Source organism: Panicum hallii, chromosome 4 (genome assembly GCF_002211085.1).
Source record: "Panicum hallii strain FIL2 chromosome 4, PHallii_v3.1, whole genome shotgun sequence".
Taxonomy (NCBI): Eukaryota; Viridiplantae; Streptophyta; class Magnoliopsida; order Poales; family Poaceae; genus Panicum; species Panicum hallii.
The window spans coordinates 332,366-353,491 of NC_038045.1; the positions used below are offsets into that span (position 1 = coordinate 332,366).

Genomic DNA, 21,126 nt, shown 5'->3' on the forward strand with positions numbered 1-21,126 from the left:
TCAGCGCACAAAATTGGAAATGCGCAAATTTGCCCCGAGAAGCCAAAAGGAGGATAAGTTCAAACCATGTACGAAAAAGGAATCGCAATCACCCAACCATGCATTTTTCTATATGGGTCTTTTTGTGTCCTCAAATCAAAGATGTGTATGCCTATAATGGATTTGGGCCATAATTCTTTTTTTACTCGTTGGATTTTCAAGGAGGCCCAACGGCCCGCGTCGTCCCTAGAGACGGCCCAGTTCCCCCCGCTCGGGTGCTCTCCTCTGTGCCGCGCCGCCGTCCAACGCCATCCAGCCTCGCCGCCACTGCTCGCTCCAGCGCCGCCGCGGCCGTGCTCCCGCTCCATCCAGGCGCCTCTCCACCACTCACACCTCCAACCACGCCGTGCCGTCGGCCCGTCTCTACTCAGACTGCAAAACCGCCCAGCCCAGTAGCGCACGTCCTGTCAGTCACTCAGTCCTTGCCGGCGACGGCGTCACTCTCGGCGAGGCGTCGGCCGCTGCCGGCGGGTGCAGCTCCCTCCGCGCGTAGGCACAGGCACAGCGTAAGTCTGCAGACCTCCGCTCCTCCGGCCTCCAGGTGAACTCCCTCCCCTCTACGCGCAGATATGCCCCTCGGGGGCGCGCCTCCTTCTTATCCCCTGCCCTCCGCGCCCGCCTCTCTCTGTCTCCTCCTTCCCTTTCCCCTCCCTCCCAACGCCAGGCTTGCCCTCCCCTCTCCGCGTCGCCTCCCGTCCAGGTGAGCCGCCCCGCCCCCCAATTCGCCGTCGATTCGACGCCGCTCCGCCCGATTGAAAGCGGGATTCCCTCCGCCGCCCGCGGATCTGACCGTTTCCCTCGGTGTCTGCGCAGGAATCCGCCACGAAGGGGGCCAAATCCAAGGGCGCCGCCAAGGCCGACGCCAAGTAAGAGTCACGATGTTTTCGATCGCCTTCGGGCAGATCTGTTCCGCCGCGACCGAAACAGTTCGATTTCTACGCGTTGCGACGTGGTTTTGACTTTTTCCCCCCATCCCCTCTTCAGGTTGGCCGTGAAGAGTAAGGGAGCGGAGAAGCCGGCCAAGGGCAGGAAGGGAAAGGCCGGCAAGGACCCCAACAAGCCCAAGAGGGCGCCCAGCGCCTTCTTCGTCTTCATGTGAGATGATGATCTGATCCTAGTTGCTGAACTTTTTTCTCGCTTCTTTTTTTTCTTGGGTGGTAGTTTGATCTATTTTTGGTTAGGGACGAATTCCGTAAGGAGTTCAAGGAGAAGAACCCTTGATCTATTTTTGATCTATTTTTGATCTATTTTTTTCTCGCTTCTTTTTGATCTATTTTTACAAGTCTGTTGCTGCGGTAAGTTCCTAAAAACAAGTCTGAATTTCGCACTGAAGTAGTACATCGTTAGCTTGATTTTTTTTTTTTGGCCATCTGCGAGAACGCCAACTTGATTTGATTTTACTGTTGCCTGCCTTCAAATCGTTGGTACGAACCCAACTCTCACAATGTGTCGTCAGCTTATGGATTTGCCAGGTCCGAGATGGAAGAAAGGCAAGGACGGCAAGAACTTTGCCGCTCTCGCAGCAACCAATCCCATGTCGACGATAGTTGCTGAGCTCCAGGCTTCTTTGAGAGACGCAGAAACTGTGGCCATTTTATCAGGGGATGGCAAATACGCGATTCTTGCAGTTGGAGCACACCAAGCCGCACTTCTAAACCGTGCGGCCTTTGGCCGGGCTGTGGACAATACAGGCGATGAGAAGCTATGGTTCCAGCTGGGCCCCGAGGAGATGTTCTTTCTTTGCCATGCCCTCAGGTGCATCACAGTTGAATCGGAGAACAAGAAGCAGATGGGTGAAGGGGAGCTGTGGGATCTCTTGACCTCCACCTCAGAGCCATTCCCGGAGATGTACAAGGCGTATGAACACCTTAGGTTGAAGAATTGGGTTGTAAGGTCAGGATTGCAGTACGGTGCAGATTTCGTAGCTTACCGTCACCATCCAGCACTTGTTCACTCGGAATTTGCAGTAATCGTAATTCCAGAAGGCAAAATGTTTGGTGCTCGATGTGGCCGCATGAAGGTGTGGCCTGATCTACTCTGCGCGCTTCGGGCTTCTGGAAGTGTGGCCAAGACATTACTTTTTCTGACCATCAGCACCATGAACTGCGAGGTGAGATCGTCTGATTGTTTGGAACAGCTGATTGTTCATGAGAGGATGATCAACAGATGGATACCGCAGCAGTGCCGTGAGCAACAAGACAAACCACGCAGAGAAGAAGCCCACAGGGATGAGCAAAGACAAAAACAGTGCAGAGAAGAAGCAATTAGGGAAGAACAAGAGGATACGAGAGAGGGTGTAGTATTTAGCTATTGGGGTGTAATACTAAGCTTTACAATTCTTTCTAGCTTACTTGTCTACAAGCTCAAACTTTGACTGAAGAGCTTAATATTTCTGTATGCTCATGTTGGTAAACGTGAATTTTCTGTCCTATTGAATCCTATGATGGTACTTTGTGACCCTCGTTGAGGTCTCTAGATATCCTGGCTAATATCATCCTATGACTGCACTTCGCTGCAGACTGTATAATATGTGTATTGTTATTTCTGGGTAAATGTTTCAGGCCTTTAAGACAGCTATGGACTGACATTTATGCTCTCTGGTGGCATAGAAAATTCTATCTGCATGGCCGGTACAACTGGAGCATGTTGAACAAATGAGGTACACCAGATGCATTTCATTATGCGTATGTGCATAGTTTTTCTGTAATGTAGATGAAGTACTCTATATTTTCAATACCTTATATAGTATCTTACGATTGAGTTATGTTGCAAATTAACCTTTAGTACAACAGTACTCAAGATACAATAGCTTGCTAAGTAAACATGACCAAGAAAATTGATCTGACATGAAGTCTGTAATTTCTTTTTATATAAAATCAACCTTTTGATTGGCATTTTTTTTTCATTCAAACGACAAATCTGCTTACAGTAAATAGTTTAATTGGCATCATTTGGGGGATCTTATATAGTCATGAAGGTGACTAGGGAAAGAATGACATTCACAATTGCATCTGCTTCATCTCTCTATTTATTTGAGGCTCCCAGCTTTCTCGTGTATGATGCCTACTCTATCTGGTAATTCACTGTGTGATCCTTCCATATACCACTCTCAAGGTACTTCTCGTACAAGCTAGCTTCACCATCATAGCTCACTGATAAAGCTGCTGTGCTTCGTGTCCCATAGAGACCCTTCACCAAAAAGAATTAGGTAAAAGAATTTTCATAAGTTCATTTCTGAAGTATTAGTGTAAGCTTATGAACACAAGTATTTATGAGTGACCAAATGATATAGTTTTTCAACTAGTTGGACGCTGAATGCAATTGCAACTGGAATCATGTCGAAGTTTTTTTTTCTCTTACTTGGTCAGTTTGCACCTCGATGAAAATGGAACTCAGACCATGCTCCCAGTTGGGATCACAACCAGTGTTTGGAAGTCTATCTTTGTCAGCCTTTGTGGTGTCAGTCATTAGCCTCTCAACTATATCCTTCACTTCAACCTCATCATCACCATGCTTCATAAGAAGTTCCCTGAAGTTTTTACCAAGGCGAATTGCCTACAAGTGCATACACAACAATGAAAAGGAAAAAAAAACCTTTAGGTATCAACACACTGTCTTCATGAACAACAATCACAATCTTGGTAGGATGAATGGTCCCTGAGGGACAGAGTAGCTTGCAATAATGCATTATCATCTTATCTTACTTCTTGCACATGCTATGCTATAAATTGAGTTAAATGCATTGCTGCTGGTACTTTAGATGGTTCAGCTGTAGCTTTCTCACACTTTTCTCCCAGCTCAATGTTTGCTTTGTGATAGTTTTAGGGCAGCAAAGAACGAAATCATTAAAATGACACCTCATTCTTCTAGAATTTCTAGTTGTGTAATAATATATCCTACCATCTATATCAAAAAGAGCATTCTATAGCATTTTTATTTGCAAGCCATTCTGAGAGTTATCTATCTACATATTGTCAGTTGAACTTGAACATGAATTAGCTCTGCTTACCTTCTGCCAAGGGCTATCTAGCCTTGCATTGGAGAGCACATGGAGTCCTGGCGATACAAGTTGAATTGTCGCAGGCTGCCCCTTAGGCCGGTTTGACACATAGACCATAATATTTGTGGTTAGATCAGCTAGTATGAGGTTGAAGCCATTGTATTCATCGGCTTCTTCTGCCACTTCAGTTGCAACGTCAAGTGGGCTCTTGTTGCTCTGCACAGTACAGACTGCATTATGCTTGTTCTTGAGGGACAATGTTATGTCAAATATAATTTCATGATGATAGATCAGATTTTGTTCTTACAATACATGCTATAGTTATCCGTTGTAATAGAATGAACCACTTAAGTTGTTTCAAAGGTAAATTTGTGGTTTCTATTGCGAATGGGGTATCTACTGTCTACGCCAATCACTGTCAGAACAAAGGAATAGTCAGATAGTGACTGAGTCAGCTGCTAAGTGCTAAGGAACGATGGTGATAAGAAAAATATAGCAGGAAACACCAACTTCGATTGTACTCGAAATGGATATTTCTTTCTCAGTATCACCTACATTGACTCAGCTGTTGGATAAACACTTCAATCAACTTGAATGATCTAGATGAAGCTTTCGATATGTTTTGCTATATACCTGCAGGTACCTGAGGGGCAGGTCTCCCCTAGTTCGCGCACCGGGCATGGCATCTGGCTCAAGCACATTGGTCAGGAATGCGAGCCTGCCATCCTTGGTGCACCCCATCCATGTTCCTCCACCAAGCACATCCCTGCCTCCAAGAATCTTCTTTGAGCCTTCTCCCCACCATCCTACTGCCTTTGTAGGCCTGCACTAGTTCGTCAGAACAACAGAGAAGCTCTGAGCACTGAACACCCAGCATTGTTGTTTTCCAGTGAGTAACCTTTCTATTGGTTTCTCTAACAGCATTTTCTTTATGAGAACTGATTGAACAATATTAGCGTACATGTCAGGGAAGTTTGCATCGCATATGACTTGTGGTTCATGTAAATTCTGCCAGTGAGTATGTAACTCTGGAGGGAAAATTTTACTCAATTTCAAACCAGATCCTCATACAGCAGAGCTATTACTTCCAGGCTGGGTACTACAAAGATCAATAAAACCAAATAAGTATCGCGTACCTGCTGTGGAACTCATCTCTATTGAGCAGCAGGAGGACCTGGTGCACAGGGTGAGCCTGCCAAATCCATGCAGCTATGCACATGGCTTCAGGTGGTTTCAACTCCTTGGTTGGTTGAAAATAACTTGCTCGCTTCGCAACTATCTTCGTGCTTAGCTGATGGTTCTCCTTGGGCGTGGCTTTGTATTTATAGGGAGAAGGTTGGAAGGAGAGCGAAAGCACAAGGAGCCCACAGAGTCTCTGCATTATTGGCTGCAACCAGGTGCTCTGCAGTCTGTCATTCTTCTGTCAGAGTTCTATCCTGTTCAGTTACCTGGTCTATTACTTCCCATGTGAGGTCAGGGGCCCCTTCCTTACTACTGACGTCTTCTATATCTGGCGAAATATTTATTACTTCATCTCAGGTTAGCTATAGTCTGGTCCATCATTTGTGCGAGATTTGGAACAGGCTCTCGTACTGTTGACAATGATTACATGGCTTAATGGGTGTTCAGCAATGCAAATTTTGTGCTTGGTTTCCTGAGTTACTGTTGACCGTAGTCATGTGTAAAAAAACAGCACCTGAGTAACTGTCAGCTAGACGAGATTCTAGCCCGAAAACAGGCAGCAGCACTCTGCTTTCCCCTGTTCTGAGTTCTGACTGGAGTGTTTGTTGCTTCTGCAGGCCACGGGAACTGGAACTGGAACTCATCCATCCATATCTCAACGAAACCAGGGGCGTGCTGGATTAGGTTAAACAAAAGCGGCAAACAACGACCTGATCTTTCGAAGCAATAGATGACCCCTGTTTCCGTGTATGATCAAAAGGCCAGTACTGAATCCATCAATCCGTTTCCCGTGGGTGGTTGGCTGCGGTGGCTCACACGTGTCGAGCTTCAGGAATAGCATGCCTGCACGGCGGTTTGCAGGCACTCGTCATCTACTCTATCCGTTTCCAGGTACCACCATGTCATTTTTAATTTCTTGTTGCAACACTTATTCGTTCTTTTCTGCTCATGTTTTTAATCTTTTAGGCATGATAGTCACCAGTTTTTCTGGTGATAACATAGACGCAGCCGTTGATTACAGAACTAAATAACTTGTAGGCGCCGTCATGGTACTGTTACTGACACATATCAGGCCATACAGTGTTTTAAGAAAAAGCTTACAGTGCGTATATATAGTTCCCCTTAGAGTTTCCGTGAATGAGATGCCACACCAACCAAAGCCCTTAAAGATTATTGTTACCATTATGTTTCACTAAACTTGATGGCCAACAGCAAAGTCTAAGATATCATGTGAGACTTTACACAAAGTCAGGATATTTGGTTTCTTTGGACCTTTTCAGGGGTCCCTGGTCCTGCGTTTGGTGAGTGCTAAGGACGGCCGATTTGGGTAAGTTGGTTATTTGGTTTAGCTGGAGAACAGTCGCCTGGCTCTTGGTGGTTAGATTTATATTCTAGGGTTCATTTCATGTAGTGGCTACCTGTCCATCATTTATCATATATATGTCTCGGTACGTAAAAGGACCTTAGTAGGCTTGTAGGAGCGAGGGTTCTAATAAGTTATGTCAGAAATTAGCAGCAACTTAATTTGGTGGTTTCGTGGCTTTTAGAATGAACCTTGGATCTCCTTCTCACAAGTAAGGGTGGAATGGAAGTAGCTAAAACATTTATTGTGGGCCAGCAAAATTAGAAGGGCAATAACACAAGTGCTCATAGGTTGGGGGTCACTGCAACCTACCATGTCGGCACCCAATTACTACTCTTCTTGTCAGCATTGCCCGATGATGCACGCTACCGCTTTGCCAATAACCCAAGCATTACTTGCCAACTAGCCATGTACCTTGTGGCATGGCTACCATAATGGTTGCGTTGCGTTGTGTCTCTTATGTAAATAAATAAATATATATTATTCTCTACTGCGTAGTTAGTCTGGTGTACGTGTGCTGCAGATCAATAACATTTCAAGGAGGCTGGCTGTTTTTAAGGCCACGAAAAAGTGGGTGGAGCACTTGAAATGAAATGCTGGCTTCTAGAAAGGGGCTAGCTTATGGCATATTGTATTTTGGAGATTACCATGGCATTGTTTCTTTTTTATATTTTTGGAAGAAACTAAAATGCCATCGTGTTGTGATACAGAAAAGGGTTCACTAACTGCCTGTATTATATTCTTAATAACCAGGTCTGTATTTATAGTCATTATCGGAGGAAATCTCCAGCCGGGTGGCGGAATGCACCCACCTAATCCTAGTTTAGGATGAGTTTGGGGGGAGTCCTAGGAGCGCTTGATCAAAGGAAGAATGAACGCGGAAAAGACACGGGGATTTAGAATGGTTCACGCCGCCGGAGCGTAAGACCATACGTCCACTTGTGTGCTGTATTGCTTATGAGTTCTTAGAAGAGCTTGACAAAGCTTGAGGAAACTTATGTGAACTTGTATTCTAACGGGCGCACTCTCCCTTTTATAGGCTAAGGGGAGTGCGTACACTAAGCGGGGCCCCGACCGGTGGGCCCAGCGATACGTTGAATAATATGCATACTGGAGCCTTCTCTGCCACAGATACGGCCATCTTCCGCTCCAGCTCCTTCCGTAGTCCTCGATCGAGAAGTTGATGTGCGTATCTACAGCTAGAATATGGTCATGTGCCGCCTTACCGACACAGTGCCTGCTATCAGTGTTACGCACAGTGGAAGACGTGCTGTCACTGTTGGGCCAGTACCCGCTGACAGGCGAAGGCGCTTCGTTGACCCGTCGCGCCGTCACCTCCGTGCTCACTGTAACAGCGCACGCCGCAGCTCTCCTGCAGCAGTCCATCATTACCCCTTGCTCATGCGCGCGGCGCTGTGATGTGACTACACGCCGCTCGCCTGCACGCAGAGCAAAGTGACGCGCCGCCTTGGAAACAGGCCGGCTTACCATGGTGTCAGCATACTCAGTGTGTCAGTGGGCAGGCCATGCCCTGTCTTGGCACGCGCAACCCACCTACCCGCATTTAATGCGGTAGTTGGGCCTAGCTGCCGCCACCTTGGCGGCACGTGGCGGCACCGGACCCCTTCCCGAGGGGAAGGGAGGTCCGGGCCCCCGAGGCCAGTCCGGGTGGACAGGCCCGTTGGGGTCTGGCTCCCACATGTGGCGGCCCGGACCCGGGGGGGGGGGGGTCCGAGCCTGTGGAGGTCATTCTCGAGCACCCTGTCCTCGTGGGTACACGGAGGCGCCGGACCTATAAGAGCACGGGGGGGAGGTCCGGAGACCATGATCCAAGCTGTCAAACCCGGACCGTACGCCTCGTCACCCAAAGGCCAAGGGCGAGGCCACGGATAACCTTGCGCCCATCAGGTTGGTCACCCTGGCGGACGAACCCCTAGCGGACGAGACCGCCGGACATGCAGATCTCCTCACAGCGGACTACCACGACCCTCTGGTCGTTGAGCAGCTCCTTGGCGATGATCGAGGAGAGGCGGCCGAGCATGTGGTGGTGCGCGTCCACCACGATGCGCTTGGCGCGCACGCCAGAGCTGGACACCCTAGCAGGAGGTACCCATGTCCGTATGTACCAACAGAGGCCCCCGGGCCCACCTCGGGTGAGGATCGAACCCGCAGGTGGGGCCATATCCTAGCGTTGCGCCGGGTGGACGGCTTGCGCCTGTCGTGTAGGGGCAAGAAGGGCAAATCCTACCCAGCGGGATCCCCGAGGGGTCATCCTCCGTCCGCGTTCTGCGCGCCAGACGGTTCAGATTCTTATCTTATTCGAGCCCGTCCCGCGGCATTGGCGGTTCGGATTCCGCTTTTCCCCCCACCTCCAGTGACCACACCTTTGACCGGTGGGCCCGGGCCCACCAGTCATAGGGGGCGAGAGGCGCGGGCCTGGTGCGAGCGACCCCTTCGGCTTCCACACGGTTGTCGCGGGTTTCAGAGGGGGAGCAGCTTTACTTAAAGGCACGCGCCGTAGAGATCGGCTATCTTTTCGTACTTGCCTTCTCCAGACACTGCCGCGCCCCTTCGTCTCCTCTCGCACATTTGCGATCTGCTTTTTGCGCCTGGCATTTCTTCCTCTTCCGCCTCCTTGCAATCCAATTCCCAGCAAAGCAGCAACCACCGCCATGTCTTTGCTTCGTAATCCCCGACGCTTTCAGCGCCAGAGCCAGCTTGACGCGGTGCGCCACCTCCTGGGGTGGACCTCGCCGGAGCTCTCCAGGAAGATCCGAGCAGGCTCGAGCTCCCTCAACGACCTGGTCGCGGGGGAGTTCGTCCTCTTTAACTCGTACATCACCTGTGGGCTGGTGCCGCCGATCTCCTCCTTCTTCCTCCTGCTCCTGGAGGAGTTCGGCCTCCAGCTCCAGCACCTCACCCCCCTCTCCGTCCTCCTCGAGGCCGTCTTCGCCCACTTCATGGAGATGTTCGTGGGGGTTCATCTCTGCTTCACCACCTTTAGGCATTTTTATGCCCTGGTCGGTTCAGGGAGGAGCAAGCGCGAGATCGGCGCCTACTACTTCCAGCTCCGGCACGGGATGTCCGGCTCCTACATCAGCGCCTTCTCCAGCACCAAGTGGGAGGACTGGCGCGACACTGAGTCATCGCCACGACCGACGCCAACGACCGCCTGGAGCTGCCGACGGAAGGGCCCCTCAGCGACCGCAGCAACTGGAAGGCCAGGCCGTCCCTACCGGTGGAGCTCGACCCAGTGCTGGATCGGGTCAAAACTCTGGCGAGGGGCGGCCAGATGTCCATGATGGTGCTGGGCGATTTCCTGAGGCGTCGCATCGCACCCCTGCAGCAGCGATCCTGGATGTCCTGCATGTTCACCGGGTCAAACGAATGCTACAGGATCGTGGGCGGGCCCGTCACAGATCTGACCAGCGCGGAGCTGGAGGCCTCGATCCGGGTGATGACTAGCGAAGGGTACACCCTAGAGTCGCTTGTCCTCCCGAGGGGGATCAAGGCCCTATGCGAAGACCAGGCAATGCGGTCGGCGGTCCTGGCGTCGATGCCGACTCTCGACGAGGGCGGCCTGGCGGTCCGGCAGGTGGGAGGTGACCCCAACCGTTGGATCCAGATCCCCAGCACCTCGCCCGACCGCCAGCAATGCACCGACCAGGGTCCCGGCGGGTCCTGCCACGGAGGTCCGGGCCCCGCCGGGAAGGGAAAAGGGAAGGAGCCGGAGCGCCGCCACAAGCACAATGTGGGCTCCATCCCGACCCGGAGGGAAGATGAGGCGCGGGGAGCGGCCACCACCCGGAGCAGCCAAGAGGAGGAGGCCAGGTCACGGAGGCTCTGCCGCGGCGACAGGTCCTTCGTGGGGGAGCCGGCCCCTAAGCGCCAGAAGACGGCGGAGCCGGGAGGGCAGAGTAGCACCCAGGCTCAACCAGCTCCGTCGCAATGCCCGCAGCCGCAGGGGAGGCCGGAGGAGGCACGACAGTCTTCACTGTAGCAACAAACTCCACCGCCACGGCCAACACCGCAGCACCAGACGATGCCGCCACCACCACCACCGCAGCCAGGGCCGCAGGCCCCGCCCCCGCCACCGAGGGTGCCTTCGGCGGGAGGGCCCCATCAGACGACCGGGGAATCTTCCTCGGAAAGGAAGGATCCCCCGATCACCCAGGGAGATTGGGTGATGCGTGACTTCGAGTAAGCAGCTAACTCCTCATGCTTTTCTTTGTTCTATTTAATTTCTAGGTCCTAACCTCGTTGGTGTGTACCAGGATCCTTTTCCCTACCACGTCCTCCGCACCCACTGGTGATTCTCCGGTCGGGGAGGCCGGCCCCCAGCCAGTTCCATCTACTGCCGCCGGAGGTCCGGCGATAGCACCAGCAACTCCACTGTCCCCGCCTGCACCAGTAGCGTCCCGACCCGGAGGTCCGGAGCCCGAAGCCACTCCCCGGGAGGTCGAGACTGCACTCCAGGGGTCCGGGGACGTACCTCAGGGTGAGACAGCCCCTTCCGCTGTAGCAGGCGGAGAGCCGGTTGCCACGGCCGCACCTGGTGCCATGGCGGAGCCCTCCTTAACTGGGCCGGCTGCAGAGGAGGCTGCGGCTACGGTGGAGGCAGCCGCTGTAGAGGTCGCAGAGGCCCCCAACTCCGACCCCGCCATTCCGCTGACTCCAGTCCTGCTTCCGGAGCCACGACCCCGCCATTCCGCTGACTCCAGTCCTGGTTGGCCCCGTTCGAGCAACAGCGGCCGCTGCACAGGAAGGAGTGCAAGAGGCGGCGGATATCGTGGTATCCCGCTCGAGCACCGCCCCGACCCTGGACCTGCAAGCGGAAGGGACCCCTCCGGACCACCAGAAAAATAGGAGTAGTTCCTCTCTTTTCTTAAGTAATGTAATGTAATATTTTGTAAAAAACAAGACTTAGCCGTTTTATGTATCTGTTTTGCGAGAAAACTTAGCCGTTTTTCCGATTGCATATTCTGTCGTGTGCTTCCGGGCCTGTCGAGGTCCCTTGGCCCCCTGGGAGGTAGTTGCGATGGGTCGGGACTAGCTACCATCAAACCGTGGTGTGACCCTGCACATGACTTAGAATCGTTGCTTAGCAATCGTACCCACGGGGTCCCGGACTTTGCCGGCGAGGGTCCTTTGAGTCGCATAGTGAATCATAGCACCAGGACCTGGGTTCAAGGGTTGAAGTGGTCCAGGTTTCTGGGTCCGTGGTTCGAGGTACTACGGTGCTTATCCTAGGGAGGTAGAGTGTGTAGGCTTAGGGTACGGAACCAGGCTAAGCGGCTACACAACTCTGGACCCCGCAAAGGATGAGAGCGTTTCCCTGAAGCCAGTCCCCAGAAAACCGGACCCTTTCTTTCTATGAAGCAGAGGTCCTGGGGCTGAGACACAACGTAGCAACTCAAAGTAGGCCTCGGGCACGACATGAGAATTGAGGACCACATGGGGGTTAGGGTAAGCCGTAAACAAGGGAAAAACATAATCGCATAAGCCTTAAAAACATACTGAGAATAAATTCTTCCTTAATAAATTGGTACAGACAGAGCGTGTGATGAACGCCAGGGGCCGGGTTTACGAGGACGGACCTCCACCGCCCTGGTCCGCACAGGGATGCTACTACTTACAAAGGAAGGAATTTTCTCTCAGCTAGGTCCCTAAGGATAGAACTTACGGAGGTGCTCAATATTCCACGGATTGGGTAGTTGCATGCCTTCCTCCGTGGCCAAACGAACAGACCCGGTTCGGCATACCTTCGTCACCTTGAAGGGACCCTCCCAGCTGGGGGAGAGCTTGTGTAGCCCTTCCTGGTTCACGATTCGCCTTAGGACTAGGTCCCCGACCCGGAGCTCCCTACTATGCACGAACCGCTGGTGGTGACGCCGGAGTGCTTGGTTGTACCGTGCATTTCGAACTGCTGCTCGCCGTCTTCGCTCGTCGATGAGGTCTATATCTTGGCGACGCTGCCGCTCCTGCAAGTCCTCATCGTACGCTTGGACTCGTAGCGAGCCCATGGTGATCTCCTGGGGAAGGCATGCTTCGGCCCCGTAGACCAGGAAGAAAGGAGTCTCCCCAGTCGCTCGGCTGGGTGTGGTCCGGTTCCCCCACAGCACACTTGGAAGCTGATCAACCCATTTTGCGCCATGTTTCTCAAGATCGTTGTAGGTTCGGATCTTGAGCCCTCTAAGGATCTCAGCATTAGCTCGCTCAACTTGGCCATTGCTCCTGGGATGCGCCACGGAGGCGAAACAGAGCTGGATACTAATATCTTCGTAGTACTCTTGGAAGTATTGGCTCGTGAATTGAGTCCCATTGTCGGTGATAATCCGGTTCGGGACCCCGAACCGACATACAATTGACTTGAGGAAGGTAGTTGCCAACTCCTTGGTAATATTGACCACAGGGGTTGCTTCTGGCTATTTGGCAAACTTGTCGATGGCAATGTAGAGGTACCGGTACCCGCCGACGGCCCTAGGGAAAGGTCCCAAGATATCCAACTCCCATACAGCGAAGGGCCAAGAGGGTGGAATCATCTGCAGTGCCTGAGCTAGAGTGTGTATCTGCTTTGCATGGAACTGGCATGCCTTGCAGGATCTTACCAGCTCAGCTGCATCCTGGAACGCTGTCGGCTAGTAAAAACCATGCCGGAAGGCCTTACCGACCAGCGTGCGGGATGAAAAGTGGCTTCCACACTCGCCTCCATGGATCTCTGCAAGCAAGTCCCAGCCCTCTTCCCGGGTGATGCACCGCATGAGGATGCCATTGGCACCACGGCGGTAGAGATCCCTTTCTACCACCGTGTATCGCTTAGCTAACTGCACTATGCGCTCAGCAGATGACTCGTCTTCAAGAAGGAAATTGTCTTTCAGGTAGTCCCGAATCTTGGAGATCCATGCATCAGGACCTTCCTAAGAAATTGGGTGCGGCTCCCCGAGGTCTTCGGGACCCTTGAGAGTGCACAAAACCCTTAGCGGGCTCCACGGATGGAGCGCCGCCGAGACCGCTAGCTTCGAGGTGCTAATCCGACCCCCTGCGCCCAGTCCGGCAGGCTGGGCGGAAGGCTTCAGCAGCCGTCTTTGAAAAACGCCCTCTGGCACGGGTGCCTGAGTTGATGCCTTCGCGGAGAGTGCATCCGCCGCTGAGTTGCCCTCGCGTGGAACATGTTGCAGTTCCAGCACATCGAAGTCCTTCTCCAGCTTCCTCACATGGATGAGGTATGCTGCGAGCTGGGGATTGTTGCAACAACACTCGCCCAGACCTGCCTGATGACAAGTTGGGAGTCTCCTTTGACCAGGAGCTCCCGGACCCCTAGAGATAGGGCCACCGTAAGTCCGAAGATTAAGACCTCATACTTTGTCATGTTGTTGGTGGCCTTAAAGTCGAGGAGCACCATATACTTCACTTGCTCGCCGCTCGGGTCAATGAGGACCATGCCAGCCCCAGCCTTCTTATTGCGTGCGAACCCATCGAAGAAGAGCGTCCAGTTGTGTCCGGTGAACACCGGAGCCCTGGCTTCTGGAGGTGGGGGTCCGACCCATGGTCCGGACCCCCTAGGACACTTGGTGTTGGAATCCACTCCGCAAGAAGTCCGCGAGGACCTGGCTCTTGATGGCGTGACGGGGCTGGAAGTCGAGTTGAAAACCAGCAAGCTCTGCTGCCCACTTGGCGATGTTGCCCGTGGCGTTGGAGTTGTGGAGAATGGCCCTCAAAGGGTAAGAGGTCACCACCACAATCTTGTGGGTCTGGAAATAATGACGGAGCTTCCGGGACGCAATGAGTATAGCATAAAGGAGCTTATACGTCTCAGGATACCTGACCTTTGCTTCATGAAGGACCTCGCTAACGTAGTAGATCGGCTTTTGGACAGTCTTGACCTTGCCAGGGGGACTGGGTCCTTCTGCTTGAGCTGGGGACGCGTCGGACCCCAAGTCACCTGATTCTCTCTCGGGTCGGGACCCGGCCGGACCCTCCGAAGCAGGGTCGGTTGTCTCACTGGTGGAGGCCGGACCTCCACCTCCTACGGGGGGGACCACGGGGGCCCCCTGCAGGAGTTGCTCGGACCTCTCAGCGACCAGCACCATGCTGATCACTTCAGTCGTCGCTGCAAGGTAAAGAAACAGTGTCTCACCTGGGTCCGGTGCGACCAGGACCGGCAGGGAGGTGAGATACTGCTTCATCTCCTGGAAGGCTTGTTCTGCCTGTTCCGTCCATATGAATGGACCGGATCCCCTCATCAGCTTGAAGAAGGGAAGGACCCTCTCTGCCAACCTAGAGATGAAGCGGCTGAGGGCTGCAAGGGACCCCGTCAACCTCTGCACGCCCTTGAGACGCATAGGGGGTCTCATTGCCTCAATTGCCCGGATCTTATCCGGGTTCGCCTTAATCCCCCGGTGTGACACCAAGAAACCGAGGAGCTTTCCCGCCGAAACGCTGAAGACGCATTTCTCGGGGTTAAGCTTTGTGGAGGTCGCGCGTAACTTGTCAAAGACTTGAACTAAATTTTCTAGAAGGTAACACGATTCTCTAGTCTTGACAACGATGTCATCAACATACACCTCTACTATGTCTCTAACCAAATCACTTAAAGTGATGTTCATTGCACAAGCAAAGGTGGGTAGAGCATTAAGCAGTCCATATGGCATTACAATATAACAATAAAGACCATCCATTGTTACAAAAGCAGTATGCTTCCTATCATGTTTAGCCATTTTGATTTGATGAAAACCAGAATAGGCATCTATGAAGGACAGCAAGTCACACCCGGAGGTGGAGTCTACAATCTGATCTATTCGAGGAAGTGGATAGCGGTCTTTTGGACATGACTTATTAAGATTGGTGTAGTCGATGCACATCTGAAGCTTCCCGTTAGCCTTTGGGACGACGATCGGGTTGGCCAACCACACTGGGTGGTAGACCTCTTCGATGAAGCCAGCCTGCAGCAGCTTGCGGACCTCTTCACTGATAAAGTTTTGCCGCTCAATGGACTGCTTCCATGGCTTTTGTCGGACCGGCCTGGCATCAGGGTGGATCTTCATATGGTGCTCAATCACCTCCCTAGGGATCCCGGGCATCTGTGACGGTTTCTAGGCGAACACGTCAACATTTGCCAACATTTGCCCGGAGGAAGGCGATGAGCGCGCTTTCCTATTTCCCTCCCAGGTTCCCGCCGATGCGGGTGGTCTGAGAGGCCTCCGCTCTGACCTGGATGGTCTTCACGGGCACATCGTCCGTATCGGACGGACGGACCCCAGGCGCCTTGGCTGGCGCCTTGGCACGAGAGGATGAGGGGTCGGACCCCTCTACGCCAGCTGTCGGGGCAAGCCCTGCTGCCAGCGCATGCAGCTTCTCAACCGCCACCACGGCAGCGGTCCGGTCGCTCTGCACGGTGAGTACACCTGCCGGGGACGGCATCTTGAGGACCAAGTACCCGTAATGGGCAACGGCCATGAACCGGTACAGAGCCGGTCTGCCAATAATGGCGTTGAAAGGGAGGTTCACCTCCGCAACTTCGAATTGCACGTTCTCCGTGCGGAAGTTCACCTCCATCCCGAACGTGACCGGAAGGGTGATGGTCCCCACTGGGTAAACGGGATTTGATCCCACTTCGGAGAATGGGCGTGACGGGGCCAACTTGGTCTCCGGGATCTGCAGGTGCCTGAACGCTGCATAGATGATGACGGTGAGGCCAGCGCCTCCGTCGATCAGCACGTGGTGGAGCCTGATGTTGGCAATGGTGGGGGCGGTGATAAGCGGTAGCACCCCAGCCCCCGCCATGTTCTCAGGGCAGTCGGACGGCCCGAAGGAGATGGTGGTCCACTTCCACCTCTGGTGGGGCGCCGCCTTTGGCGTCTCCGGCTTCACCGAGAGAACCTCTCGGTGAAGGGTTTTGACATCCCGCCGGGAGACGAGCTTCGAACTGCCGCCGTACATGACGTACAGCTTTTTACGGCGCTCATCCTCCCTCCCCCCCCCCCCCCGAATTCGGAGTCGGACTGGTGGAAGAGACCCTTGAGGTCCTTGTTTGGGGTCTGGTACCCCAACTCCCTCTCCGTCGCAGCTGCATCGGCCTCGAAGATCTTCTCCTTGCCGGACCGGCGCGGCGGGGAGGAGCCTTCCCTAGAGGCCTGGTCGCGCCTCTTGCTGAGGCACTCCGTGAGCTTCTGGATCTCGCGGCACTCGGTGGCGCTACAGCGAGCCCCAGGATGAACAGGCCACGACCCGAGGTCGGTGCGCTGTTGGCGTGGGCGCTTTCCCTGGGAATTCTGGCCCCCGGCCGCTGCTGCCGCAGTGACCGGACCCCCAGCTCGTGGCTTGTCGAAGCCACGGTTCTTCTTGTTCTTTTTCTTGCCACTGTCAAGGGCAGTGACACTGGGTCCGCTCGTCTGTGCGGGCCCTCCTTGATGGGCAGAGTGCCATGCTCGGCCCTCTGCAGCCCTAGCACATTTGTCCGCCAAGGCGAACAAGGTGGTGACAGTCTCCACCTGATGTGTGGCTAGCTTCTCCAGCATCTTCTCATCACGGACCCCCTAACGGAATGCCGTGATAATAGATGCATCAGAAATACGTGGAATGGTTCCACGTACCTTGGTGAAGCGGGAGATGAAAGCCCGGAGGGTTTCCTCGGGTTCCTGCCTCACGGCGTGAAGGTGGGCCTCCACGCCATGCTGCTGGTACGCGCTGGCGAAGTTCGTCGTGAACTGCGCGCAGAGTTCTCCCCAAGATTGGATAGATCCCGGGGTGAGGTTCATGAGTGTAACGCCCCGAGAATTTCAAACCTAAACTACGCGTTAAAAGTATCCTGACAGAAAATTTATTCGTCGACCCTCTCCGTTTCACCGCCACACTGACGGCCGACGCGCGCCTGACCGCAGTCCCGTCCCGCACCGCTCACGCGCGACCATTTTTCCGCAATCAGCGCCGGCGCGATGCTGTTCTCCTCGCGCAGCACGCAGACGACGTACGCGCGTGGCCGACCAGCCGCAATCACCGCCGCGACCGGCGCCGGCCCTTCTCCCTCCCTCTTTTTCTTTTCTCTCTTTCCCCCTATTTCTTTTCTTTTTCCTTTTCTTCCCTTCCCTTTTCTTTCTTTTCTCCCTTCCCTCCCTTTTCTTTTCTCCTCCCTTCCTTCCTGTTTTCCCCCTCCTCTCTCTGCTCCCGAGCACCACCGGCCGCGCCACCCCCTCCTCCACGCCCGCACGCCTCAGGCACCGCACGGCCGCGCCGCTTGCAGTGCCACGCGCACCTCGCGTGCCCCGCGTGCGCCGCGCCCCGCGCCGCGCCGTCCGTCGCCACGCCCTCGCCCTGGCCCGCGCCGTGCCGCGCCGCGCGCGCCCGCGCGCACGGACGCCGCGCCGCCCGTCGCCGCCTCGCCGCGCGCGCGCCGCCGCCCTGTGCTGCACAAGCGCCGGGCCCGCGTCCGCCAGCACTCCAGCCGTGTGCACGCCCCGTTCCCGCCGCTGGCCGCCCCTGTGCGCGCCCACGCGCGGTACTGCCGGCCGCCCTCTCCGCCGTCCGGCCACGCCAAGTCACCGCGCCGCTCGCCGCTTGCCGAGATGTCCCGTCCACCTCGCCACTCGTGCCCCGCTCCGCGACAACCACAAGCGGCCGAGCGCCATTGAAGACGCCCCGCACCGCCCGCCGGCCGCCGCTACCCCCTTCCTCTCCGCTCCACCGCCTTCTCCCGCTATAAATTGGCCCCCCCGCGCAACCCCCAGCACCTCACCACCGCCACCGCCTGCCTCTGCCCTCTCCCCTAGCCACAGCGCCGCCGCCGCCCGAGACACCGCCGCTGCCCGCCTGCTCCCGTGGGCGCGCCCCCTCGCCCCACCGCAGCCCGTGGACACGGAGTGAACGAGGAAGGTCCCGACTGTGACCGAGCGAACGAGGATCAGTACTGCGACCCCGAACCCGAGGGACAGTGCTTCGACCAGGACCTCCCGCAAGGGTTTGACGATGGCAAGTTCAATCCCGCCCTTTGATGCATGTTTCTGTCCTAGTTTTTATAAACACAACCCAGTGGCCTGTTTTATAAAATTGCATGGTTTTGCGTGCTGAAAACATGGTAGGATAGCCACCCTTGTTTGAGATAACCCTACCTTGACCACCTGATTTTATAAAGAAAATGTGTGTGTGTGGGAAGGGATACAATGTGGTTTTGAAAGACGAGTTAGACGGGATGGATGGCATTTCTGTGTGAATTGCCGTTGGTGTGCTCGTACCTGTGTGGTTGAGCGAGGAAGGGAGATATCCATCCTGTCACCCCTAAGGACCGAGTTGATGTGACATCTCACCTAGCTTCCTGTCGTGCAAACCACTTGACCGTTGTATGGGCAACGGCTTAGCATAAATCCCACTAGTCAGTCTGATAGCCATCAGGAGAGCTGAGAGCAACGGGTGATCAAGGAGAAGGGATAAGCTCTGTGTGACTTATGCCCCGGTTAAACCTCGGAGATAGGTCGAATGACCCCTTGATGGATCCCGTGATGGCTAGTCAGGTCTAGCTAAGGTGGGTAATAGCTTTGTTGGGATCTGCACCGACACTAAGGTGTTCGTGCTGTGGTACCCCACCTGTGGGTAAAGTTGCACACCTCTGCAGAGTTAAAATCTATTCGAATAGCCGTGCCCACGGTATTGGGCAAGTTACGGTGTGGTCACATAACTAGGGTTTATCTCTGGGAATGGATGGGCTGGTGTGAGTTGTTTGGAAAGTGTCCGGCAGTTGTGCCGTGTGCTACGGCGGACGGGGAGTCCGGTAGCAGTTTAAAACTTGGATCCTGTGTGGATCAACACCGTGTGCTCCTTGGTACAAGAAAACTCGTTTTAAAAATGATTTTAAAACAAACCCCTGCACACAATAGAGTTTTCCGCAAATGAACCATAACCTTATCCTTGGTTTATCCTGTGCATTAATTTCTGTTATACCCCTCCGTGGGAGTGATTGGACTTGCTGAGTACGTTTGTACTCACCCCTTCCTTACTTTTATAGTGGAAGACCCCGACTACGTCCCCGAAGACAACGAGTAGGGTCTCGTCCTGCACCCAGTCTTGCCTGTGGTTGAGGCCACCGTTAGATTCCGCATGGCGCAAGACTCTGATGATTCTCTTTTCGTGGCTAGTGTAGTAGTGTGGGTTCTGGTTGTAATTCTCGCGATAGTGGCGCTTCACTGCCCATTACCGCGCAGAGTTGTACGGTGATGTACCATCTGATGTAATAAAAGTGTTATCAGCCTCCTGGGACTGATAAATCAACACTTTTAAGTCTTCCCTGATGGGGGGGGACGCTTCAATGAGCCAAGTCCGGGCTGGCCCGGTCAAGGCTACATGAAAGTAACTTGCCATGACGGCGTCGTTACCCCCCGCCGCCGTGATAGCGGTGATGTAGACCTGCAGGAATTCTGACGGGTTGGTTGACCCGTCATACTTTTCCGGTAGGTGTGGCCGAAACTTGGACGGCCAAGCCACCGCACGAAGGTGGTCTGCGAGCGCTGCACAGCCCACCCCGGACACCGGTACCTGGGCGAGTCCCTGCGGCTTTGCCGCGGCCGCGTCGAGCTCAGGCACGAGATCCTGACCCTCAATGTTGAGTTAGCGGTTGCGCGCCCGCTCGATGGAGATACGGGCATCCTCTCCCACACGTCTGCAGTTGAGTTCTGCCCGAAGATCTTCGGTCCGTGCACTCCTTACTGATAAAGAGTGCACAGAGCCGGATGCGCCCGCCCTGGCGACGGTGCTGTCTGGACACAGATCCCCCCGCTGAGTCTGGGGTGACCTGTACCAAAACGTCATCACGCCATTGCCTCAGCACGTCGGGCGAGGCTGCTTCACCTGGCGAGTTGCGGAGCAACTCCCTGGCTGCCACGAGCAGCCTGTTTGGTGCGGGCTGCGATTGGGCCACGGAGGCCCGCTTCACAGCACGCTACGGTGCAGCACGCGCCGCCACCCTGGATGGGGGACGGCATGTGGCATGTGGCGTAGATGACGCCACTTCCTCGCCCATGAGGTGGTCGTAATGCCCAACTTCCCGCGCCATTGCGGTCTTGAGCTCTGACCAAGCGCTAACCAAACCTAAATTTTCTCCTATCTGGCACGCCAAATGTCGGAGGAAATCTCCAGTTGGGTGGCGGAGTGCACCCGCCTAATCCTAGTTTAGGATAAGTTTGGGGGAGTCCTAGGAGCGCTTGATCAAAGGAAGAATGAACGCGGAAAAGACATGGGGATTTAGAGTGGTTCACGCCGCCGGAGCGTAAGACCCTACGTCCACTTGTGTGTTGTATTGCTTATGAGTTCTTAGAAGAGCTTGACAAAGCTTGAGGAAGCTTATGTGAACTTGCATTCTAACGGGCGCACTCTCCCTTTTATAGGCTAAGGGGAGTGCGTACACTGAGCGGGGCCTCGACAGGTGGGCCCGGCGATATGTTGAATAATATGCATACTGGAGCCTTCTCTGCCACAGATACGGCGATCTTCCGCTCCAGCTCCTTCCTGTAGTCCTCGATCGAGAAGTTGATGTGCGTATCTACAGCCAGAATATGGT

The 21,126-nt window shown here is 54.3% G+C and overlaps 2 protein-coding genes and 1 long non-coding RNA gene across 8 annotated transcripts; 2 read left to right on the forward strand and 1 right to left on the reverse strand.

The window, feature by feature from the left end:
• Positions 1 to 280: 280 nt before the first annotated feature.
• On the forward strand, positions 281 to 2,516 carry LOC112889312 (probable tRNA-splicing endonuclease subunit Sen2). 3 transcript variants are annotated; one of them, XM_025955878.1, is made up of 4 exons: positions 281 to 739; positions 853 to 905; positions 1,024 to 1,134; positions 1,496 to 2,516. In XM_025955878.1, exon 4 carries the CDS (start codon positions 1,499 to 1,501, stop codon positions 2,411 to 2,413), a length of 915 nt encoding a protein of 304 aa, XP_025811663.1. In that variant the 5' UTR covers positions 281 to 739; positions 853 to 905; positions 1,024 to 1,134; positions 1,496 to 1,498; the 3' UTR covers positions 2,414 to 2,516. The 3 variants fall into 3 exon arrangements, 2 of the variants coding, with proteins under 2 accessions (XP_025811663.1, XP_025811665.1); XR_003228063.1 differs by lacking the exon at positions 1,496 to 2,516 and adding an exon at positions 1,221 to 1,257 and having other exon boundaries at positions 355 to 739; XM_025955880.1 differs by lacking the exons at positions 281 to 739; positions 853 to 905; positions 1,024 to 1,134 and adding an exon at positions 1,277 to 1,334.
• A 359-nt stretch (positions 2,517 to 2,875) lies between these two features.
• Positions 2,876 to 5,326, reverse strand: LOC112889313 (transport and Golgi organization 2 homolog). Its single transcript, XM_025955881.1, has 5 exons — positions 5,176 to 5,326; positions 4,673 to 4,862; positions 4,049 to 4,255; positions 3,400 to 3,594; positions 2,876 to 3,228 (listed from the first exon to the last, which is right to left on the reverse strand). The coding sequence occupies exons 1-5, from the start codon at positions 5,256 to 5,258 to the stop codon at positions 3,103 to 3,105; spliced, it is 801 nt and encodes a 266-aa protein (XP_025811666.1). The 5' UTR covers positions 5,259 to 5,326; the 3' UTR covers positions 2,876 to 3,102.
• Positions 4,802 to 7,328, forward strand: LOC112889314. 4 transcript variants are annotated; one of them, XR_003228067.1, is made up of 5 exons: positions 4,802 to 4,928; positions 5,131 to 5,266; positions 5,368 to 5,511; positions 5,839 to 6,112; positions 6,502 to 7,099. It is a non-coding gene; the product is annotated as an uncharacterized LOC112889314 (long non-coding RNA). The 4 variants fall into 4 exon arrangements; XR_003228066.1 differs by adding an exon at positions 7,108 to 7,328 and having other exon boundaries at positions 4,871 to 5,266; positions 6,502 to 6,548; XR_003228065.1 differs by lacking the exon at positions 6,502 to 7,099 and adding an exon at positions 7,108 to 7,328 and having other exon boundaries at positions 4,871 to 5,266.
• The last annotated feature ends 13,798 nt before the right edge of the window (positions 7,329 to 21,126 follow it).